At 27.7% G+C, this 9,761-nt stretch overlaps 2 protein-coding genes across 2 annotated transcripts; one reads left to right on the top strand and one right to left on the bottom strand.

Annotated features, from left to right (window-relative positions):
• Positions 1-889: 889 nt before the first annotated feature.
• Positions 890-1,671, top strand: LOC107610339 (antimicrobial ginkbilobin-2-like protein). The gene has a single exon (XM_016312399.3). It carries the CDS (start codon positions 890-892, stop codon positions 1,646-1,648), a length of 759 nt encoding a protein of 252 aa, XP_016167885.2. The 3' UTR covers positions 1,649-1,671.
• A 1,116-nt stretch (positions 1,672-2,787) lies between these two features.
• Positions 2,788-6,750, bottom strand: LOC107614557 (uncharacterized). The gene is made up of 3 exons (XM_016316747.3): positions 5,917-6,750; positions 3,495-4,046; positions 2,788-2,987 (listed from the first exon to the last, which is right to left on the bottom strand). The coding sequence occupies exons 1-3, from the start codon at positions 6,748-6,750 to the stop codon at positions 2,877-2,879; spliced, it is 1,497 nt and encodes a 498-aa protein (XP_016172233.1). The 3' UTR covers positions 2,788-2,876.
• Between the last annotated feature and the right edge of the window lie 3,011 nt (positions 6,751-9,761).

The raw sequence follows: 9,761 nt of genomic DNA, 5'->3' as shown, positions 1-9,761 counted from the left end.
TTATAAAAATTATTTATTTCTAATGCTTATATTAAAAATAAAAACAAAATTTAAATTAGTAAATTTTAATCTATAATATAATAATAATATAGTAATTGTTTTATATATTATACGAATAAAAATTAATTATTTTTTTATTTATAAAAAATTTAAGAGCTTGTTATATATATATATATATATATATATATATATATATTTTTTTTTTTTGATGAATGTGATATATTTTTTTATGTAAATAATCTTTTAAAAAAAATCTAATAGTTAATCTATTACTTTTTTTGTTTTAATCTAAATTAAATGTTTTTTATTATTTTTGAAAAGAAAATATTTTGAGGAACTTAATAATATGTGACGAGGAACACTGAATAAATTATACAGAAACCAATTAAAACACAACATAAAAACATCTTTAAAAAAAGATGTTTTAAGCGTCTTTATCTGAGTCGTCTCCTTTAAAAAATAGTTAACTAATATAACTAAAAATATCATCACAAGCGCTTGGCACATTATCAAAGAATTAACTTAATTTCTACCAAACAGAACATGTTGCCCTCTATCTAGCATTCCTATCATATTAAGCCACTAGATTTTTGAAAACTTCTACATCCAAACTGGTAAACTATGTCAATTTCTTATGCATTGATAAAGTAATCATCAAGCAACGAATACCATATATATATATATATATATATATATATATATATATATATATATATATGACATTGTCAAATTGTGTATACAATAATTAACTATCAGAAGTCGTCAATGGAAAATGTCAACCTTTAATTTTAAAACATGCACAACATAGAATTACTGACGATTATTTCCCTATAAATTGAGCGTGTCATCAAATAATATTACTTCAAAACTTAAACACAAACTGACAAACATGTCTTCGTCCTCATCATCAATAATCTTCACTCCCAAAACCCTTATTCTCCTAATCAATACTCTTCTTCTTCTTCTTCTTGTCCAAACATGTCATGGAGCCGCCAATGACAACCCTCCTCTGTTCCATTTCTGTTCCAACACTGGAAACTACACACCCTACACCCCCTACGAATCAAACCTGAAAATTCTCATCAACTCACTCATCTACAAAACCCCTTCAACGGGTTTTGGCCAATTCCAGAACCAACAAGCCTACGGCCTCGCCCTCTGCCGCGGCGACGCCTCCGTTGGAGACTGCAAAACTTGTGTCACCGATGCAGCCAAAGAACTCCGCAGTCTCTGTCCGTACAACAAAGGTGCCATGATATGGTACGATAACTGCGAGGTCAAGTACTCGGACACAGATTTCTTTGGACAAGTTGATAACACTAATAGGTTCTATTTGTTGAACGTGCAAAACGTGAGTGATGCTGCAACATTCAACTATGTGGTTAAGGAGTTGTTGAGTTTGCTTGCTTCTAAGGCTTCTGAGGATCCTAAACTGTATGCTAGCGGAGACTTGAAGGTTGGAGAGTGTGAGAGAGTTTATGGGTTGGCTCAGTGCACCAGAGACCTTTCTAGCGTTGACTGCAACAACTGTCTTCATGACGCAATTCGCCAGCTTCCCAGTTGCTGTCATGGCAAACAAGGTGGTAGAGTTGTTGGTGGAAGCTGCAACATCAGATATGAGATCTACCCATTTCTCAATAAAGCTTAGAATTGTTACATTCTAAGGATCAAATAATGAAGAGTCATAAATGTCAGAAATTATTTTTAATAAAGAGATGAACATGATATTTTAGTTGAATATTGATATTTAAAGTGTAGAAATTGTATGTTGCGAAAATGTTGATTTTTTATGTGTGAAATTAGCTGATATATGTACTTTTATCTTCTCTACGTTGTTTTATTGTTAAGTACTGAAATTCTTTTATTATTCCAACGTGGATGGTGTAACACCTTTTGTGATCAGAGAAATAATATGTTTATGTCATTCTTTAGTTATATGCATATCTTATAAAAAATGTTAAATATTTATTAGAATTTATTATTAATTAATTATTAATATTAAAAAATATGAGATAAAATATATTATTGAATTATTAAATTAAAAAATTAAATTAATGACTAAATAATAATAAAAAATAATAAATTTTAATAATCTCTTAGTATTTTTCTATTTTATATATATCTTTTTTTTTGTATAAAAAATAAATTTTTTATACTCTCTCATCTCATATTGATTACTTTTAATATTACAAATAAAAAATATAGAAAAATAATACAAATAATATTTTTTAATATATATATCCTTCATTCAATAGTACTTACGTATTAGTTGATCACATTATATAACTTACTTTATATAATGAAAATCAAAAGAATTTGATAGATTATTTTAAGAATTTAGAGAATTTAAGACTTTTTAATTAATTAAAATAATTTAAAATACTTATCATTTTGACTAATCTTATGTTATTATTATACACCAAAAAAAAATCTTACGTTATTATTATATGAAATTAGTGTAAAGAACATTTTTCTTTTAATTAATAAATATCTCCATCACCATTTCATAATCACTAAGTTTTAATAAATATATGAAATGGAAGAACAACAAATTTCCAACACAATGTATTCACCTAATCACCTTTTACGATTTATTACGTTACAAAAACAATATGTTCTTCATTGATCACTTGATCTCTCTCTGTTTTGCTCATGGTTTCAATGATGATTGAATTTCTTTGGACAGAGGAAGCGGTGTGGGTAAAAATTTGGGTTGATTAATGGACTAACTGATTTTTTTTCAGCTTGAATTGCAGCTCTGTCGGCATCTACACATGAAATCTCAAATTTTTGAGTAATATTAAGGTTTCTTTGAAGCCTTTAGCTTGGCCAAATGTAACATCAAATCCATACTAATCAACAAATATGATCTATCATCAGTGCATGTAAATCAATTCATCATCTTTACATTCTCTAATTCCAATTTCAATTATGTTGCTAGCGCTAGAGTTCAATACATCACAACACTGCCTTCTTGGACTCAGCAACTGCAACACAAAAACATTAGTTACTAGTGCACTAGTACTACATTCATTTTAAAACAAATGTCACTTTTAATACACTAATAATAAAGATGCCAAAATTAAATTAAAGATTAAATTATTCTGTATAATTTTATTAAATTTATAATTAGGTTCTTATATTTTTTTTTAATTGAGTTCTTACATAATTTTTAATTTTATAATTAGATTATTTTTATGTTAAAAATATTAAAATCAATAAAATATTTTTCTTAAAAAATATGTGATCAAATATCTACCCACAATTTTAATTATAAATATCTTTAATTTATGGAGAAATATTCAGTTAATTCTAATATTTTTTATATTAGAAAGAATCTAATTACAAAGTTAAAAATAATATAAGGACTCAATTGAAAAGAAAAAAATATAAAGACTTAATTAAAAATTTCGTAAAATTATAAAGACCAACAGAGTAATTAAACCTAAATTAAACGACATTTATTTGAACAAAGTAACAATTTATTATATTACCTGTTTGATATCTAGCTCTAACTTGTTTGAGAAAACTTTGATAATTTCCAATCTCCTTGGTGATGCCTCATCGTAAGAGCAATTCTGGAAATACTTGTTGTAATTGCTTACGATGCTACCATTCAATTTACTATTATTAGCATAGGACAAATCTTGAAGATAGAAAATGGTAGGCCTCTTACACGGATGAGGGTGAAATCCTCTAGTGTTGAAAGTGTAGAGTGGTGAGAGAACATCTCCACCTGACCAATGTTTGAATGTTCCTTGAACTCTAAGAACATCTGTTAGTAACATAGGATGCTGGTATACCTGAACAGCATAGCCCCATGAGACAGAAATTGTCCATGAAAAGCGCTTGTGATAGCACACAGTTTGTTGTAGGATCCTCTGGGAATCAAAATTGACAGCTTGGAATAAATGCTCAAGAGATTTTGCACGCGTGGTGTTGATGTTGGGAAAGATTGGATCAATGTAATCAGGATGGTGGAGAGACACCAAGGGAGTTAAGGGGTGTGAAGCCAATAGCCCAAATGCATTTCTTCGCAAATCAACCTGAACATGATTAAGGAAAAATTACTGCCACCCAAAAATAATAACCCAAATAAAATTCAAATTCTTCAATCTAGAGAAATAACATAAACGTATTTTAGTTTTTGAAATGTTACACTAAATTATATTTATACTCGTGCAATGAGGGAAAATTTTCTACTATAAATATTTTTACATAATTTTTTAGATAATTAAAATTATAATAAAAGAGGTTTTGGTTTTATAATTAATTCAAAAATAGTTTATATAATTCTTAAAACAAAAAAGTATATCATAAACAATTTTATAGTATAATACAATGATATAGTATAGTAATGAAAACTAATTCCTACTATATATATATATATATATATATATATATATATATATATATATATATATATATATATATATATATATATTAAAGTATTTAATTAAGTAGAATTTTTTGATAAAGTATAGAAAAGAGAATCAATTTTTTTCTATTTGATTTTTATAAATTAGATTTAAACAAAAAAAAAAAAAACATCTACATACAAAAGTAATATATTGGCACTCAAACAAAGTTTGACTCATATAAATTCTACTTCAAAAAATATTTTTTATTGTCAAATAAAATTCAATCATTTATATAAATTAAAAAAATAAAATTTGAAAAATGAAAATAAATTCAAATATTTTTGTAATAATTCTTCTTAATAAATATCAATTGAGACACAATTTATAATTTATTCCTAAAATTAGCAAAAGATATAATATATAAGTTATTTTATCTATAACATAAAATATATAAAAATAGAATAATATTTTAATAAATAGAATTAATGACAAAGGAATAATAGGATAATTTTCTTAAAGAATAATTTAATAATAATATTAAATTCAAAAATTAGAAAATAATGCTAATGGAGGTTATTGATCAAATTTATTATTAACATTAATTAGAAAGTAATATTAATGGAGATTCTTAAATGAATAGGGATAATAAAAAAATAAAAAATTTTAAAAAATTACAACATAAAAAAAAAGCTTACGTGATAAGAGAGTAACAAATGAGATGTTAATTTTTAATTGTGGTAAGTGAAAACTCTTAAATAAATAGAGAAAATAAAAAAAATAAAAAATCTAGAAAAATCACAACATAAAAAAAATTTATGTGGCAATGGAGTAATAGATGAGATGTTAATTTTTAGCTGTGAAAAAATTTGTATATCAATAAAACATATAGATAGACATTAGGTGTTGAAAAATTTATGGATAATAATCTATGTTCTGGATTAGACCCAAATTTGCTGGACACCGACTTGGCCCAAGAAGATTTAATAACCCGGTACAAAAAAAAAATCCAAATATTATAATGAAATAAATCCAGGATGCGATAGAAAAAAACAGTTGCAACAAGAGCAATTGAACCTTGGATTCATATAATAAACACCCAATTATGAGGGAATAAATCTAAAATGTTATGTAATGAGCATAACGAGCAAGTCATGAAGTCCATTAATTAATAAAGTTGTTACCTTACTAACGAAACTGATCACCTTATATAAACTGAGAAATAAGCCCGAAAATAGATAATAAAAGCTATACTAATTACATCTGAAATATTCTTTAGTTTAAATATCGGAATGTCTTTGCTCTCTAGCTCGACCTAATTCATAATTGGACGAGAAGCAAGTTCCTCAACTTCGTAGGGTCAAATATTCAGAAAATCATCCGAACAATCTTATAACTTTAGAGGGAATATAATTATTTATTAAAATGAGAGTCATGATTCATTCTATAACTATATCTAATATAAATACTAAGAAAACACATAAGAAATAAGTCATACAAATACCCGATAAAATTTGTTAAATTATTTAAGGACTTTCAACCATGAGAAGAAAAATACCTGATGAAAACCGGGTTCAAGTGTTAAAGCAAGACCAAGTTCAGTGACACAAGAGTAGACTCTGCCATCACTCCCATACACATGCGGATACCTTTGAATGCATTCATCAAACACCTTGGCCAACACCTTCGCCAGAGAACCACTTATAGCAAAACCAGCTCCACCATAAGCCATGTCGAAACCAAAGAACCACTTCTGTTTATAACTCTCCGAATTCGACCCTATGTAGTACCAAAGCCTATCATCATACTTGGACAGCGTCTTCACCAGATTCTCCGGCAAGAAAACCGTGTCGTCGTCACCAAACACATACCACCTCACACCCGAATGATTCAATGCCACTGTCTCCTTGAGCACACGCGCCACGCGGATCGCCGATCGAAGACCGCCCCGGTAACTGTACTTAAACCGGGAAGTGTCTTCAGAGACACACAGAGGAGGAAGAGAAGAAGAGTCATTATCATTCTCCATTGGCGTTTTGTCCACGAATACACACCCCTTCATTGTTTTATTGTTCCACCAGAGCTTTGTGTATTGTTTTCTCTTATGCCATGAATCTCCACTGGAAGCGATTCCAAACACAACATGCTCAATAGTGGTTGAAGAATAATGTTCTTGTAATGATGATAGTTTTGAAGAGTAGTTGTTATTCAAGTGTTGTAGTATTTGCTTTGGTGTGGCTAGAAGCTGAGTTGATACAAGGATGTAATAAGTGACACAAAATGAAGTTGAGAGTAATAGAATCAAGTTTCTCAGAGATTGGCTTTTATTCTTGTTGGTGCTTTTTTGAATCATCATCAGATGCTGCTGCATTTTTATGTTATTTTTCTGCATATAACATTCAACAGTAGTGTATGTATGTATACAGGGAAAGAAATTAAAGTTAGGTGTAACTGCAACTTGATTAAAAGAACATTATTTCTTATTGTAGTGAGAAATTAACAAATGAACAGTAGTAACAGAAAACTCGGCGTAAGAAATCCATTTTCGGAAGACTTTTAATTGTATGACCGTTTCGTTCTTTGGAGTAATAGTAACTTCTTTCTTCTTTAATTTGGTCCACGAGGTTGGCTTGTTCCCACAGAAATAAGAACCACGTGCCCCTTGTTCTAACAAATTATTATTCACTGCAACATGATCCATGAAAATTTATTACTAAATACAATACTATTTTCAGATTATTTTTTTATATGCCACTGTTTTATTAAGGGTGACATTTTTTTCTTTTGCGTTACCAAAGAGTTGTTAAACAAAAAAGCATTTCTGACTTGAAAGTCGCTAAACCATTTAGTAACTTGAGTACAAAAATACTAAAGTAAAAGGTACAAAAATAAGAGGAATGCTAACTTCAGCGACTTTTGTGATTTGTAACTATTAAATAATCATCAATAATAATTTTAATGTGTGAGATTTCATCCAATAACTCACTTTTTTTTGTTGGTTACATGTTGACCAAAATTTAACAAAGTTGTTGGCCTCTAAACTTTAAAAATATATTTGGAAAACGATGATGGTGTTCGTGTTAGAAGTGAGTTGACCAACTGAAAAGGTAAAGATTGGAGATTCCGATTTCGTCGCATATAGAATTAGGTAGACAACTTGCAAACACTCCAATACTAAAGTCAGTAATATATTATGTAGTAAGAAGTGCTTTATCATGTCTTTACCTGTTGGCTGCTTTTGTCTTTTAATTTTGTTTTATGAAGCTGTAATTTTTTCGATATTTAGTGATTTTTGCCACATATTATTGTTGAGATTCGATAGTTACAAATTTTGATAGTATAGTTGTTATGGTAATTTTGTCATTATCTCGCGACGATGATGATTATAACTTAATTGTTTTATCTGTTACGTTTTCTTTTGTCCAGAACAGATAGAGTGATATAAAAAACGGATAAAACAAAGTTTTATAATCATGTCATAATTTAATTTAAACCTTGTAAATTTCTACTAAATAATTAAATAAGATCTTAATAAACGACGGAATTAAACGTTTGCTTAGGAGTATGTGTTTACTTTCTTACTTAAAGGGGGGAAAAGCATGCTTTGCTCCGCTTAGAAAGATGAAAGAAGAAAGGACAGGTGTCTATGTAATGCAAGATTTGTGAAGAACTCAGTTAGAGGCAGGTGTGATATGATTCTGTGCACTGAAATATAAGGATGATTTTTGGGCATCGTATGCATGAAAAGTAAGCATATTCCTTCATTCCCGGATCCTCTATGCGGATCTATCATGTGACGACTAATGTCGGCGTTTGATTCTTTTTGCGTACACTAATCGAATCTTAACGCCACGTTTGGATCCATCTCCATGAATGGAATGAACATGATTTTAGTTATATACTTAATACTTATATGGGAATATAATTTAAATTATATTATTTATTATTTAATCAATTTTAGTAGTTTTATCAAGTGAAATGATTTAAAAGTAATACTGTCATTCTATTTTCTTTTTATAAAAATGAATTTTGATCCTAAATACGATAAATTGAGTAAAATAAAATATGTGTTTCGCTCCATCCAATACAATAAAACTCAATGAATCCCAAATTAACAATTCAAAGATAAGAAAATGTTAGTATACTATCTAGGTGGATACTCCTATGATGACATCTTCACATGAAGATAGTATTGTGAACTATTAAATGAGTTGATAAAGTTGACTAAATATTTTTTATTAATCATCTAAGGGTTTACAATATCATCTTCATATAAAAATGTCATCATGTGAGTATTCCCCTACTACCTATGCTATATTCTACTCCACTCAAAGCCATTAACTAAATATATGGTACGGTCTAAAAGGAGAGCTGCCAAACACAGGAAGTGTAAGATATGATTCAATCAAATTAAAGAAAGCTTATAACAAGGGCAAGAAAAAAAAATTACATCAATCATATTAAGTGTATATAGAAGATATTCATCAATTACCCATTACATAGAGATATATTTGACATCAATGTCACAATTTTTTTTAATTATACTATTATAAATAAGTTTAATTATTAGTCTATTTTAATTTTGATTATTCTACTATGATGACAAATTTTGATTTAAAAAATATATATACAAATCAATATATATAAAATCATTAATTTTTAATATACATAGAATATGTTTATTCATACAATCTCTTGAATTTAATTCATACCAAAATTTTTTAATAATACAGTAGAAATATATATATATATATATATATATATATATATATATATATATTTATTGTAGAGATTGACCATTTAGACTGATCTAATAATTCAATCTATTTTAAATAGGTGATTTTTTTAATAGTTGATCGAATATATAATAAGCTTGGATAAGACATGCTTATTCTCATATGAGACGAGTATATTTTTAAGTGGGTAATACTAAGTAGACAAAGAAAATAGCTAGAACTTGCCTTATTTAACATTAATTAATTGTCGTAACAATTAATAAATGCTAAATAAAGCAAGTTATGGCTGTTTTTGGCTGATTTTTTTTGTTACCAAACATTTCCATTTTCAAGTGATTCTAATACTACTAATAAACATGATATCCAATAACCAAACTATTTTATAAAAGTTTTAAAGGAAATAATGTTCATTAATTACTTATTTCATTTTCTACAATTATTAATGAGTCTCAAAATCAAATTTCATAATTGTGGAATTATATTTGTCAAAGTCCATTTTTATTCACCGACAACTTTACGTTACTATTTCAAAAATAAAATCAAAACTAATTTAAAGATATTAATTGAGAATAATTTATTCAAGTCAAAAGGTACAACCATGAATATTGTTTAGGAAAGTGTTTCAAAATTTCATTGATTATATATAAGTTTTAAATCTATTTAATAA

Source organism: Arachis ipaensis, chromosome B8 (genome assembly GCF_059453495.1).
Source record: "Arachis ipaensis isolate K30076 ecotype BB chromosome B8, ASM5945349v1, whole genome shotgun sequence".
Lineage (NCBI taxonomy): Eukaryota > Viridiplantae > Streptophyta > Magnoliopsida > Fabales > Fabaceae > Arachis > Arachis ipaensis.
Note: the sequence above shows the minus strand (reverse complement) of the source record. Positions and strands in the feature narration are given on the sequence as shown.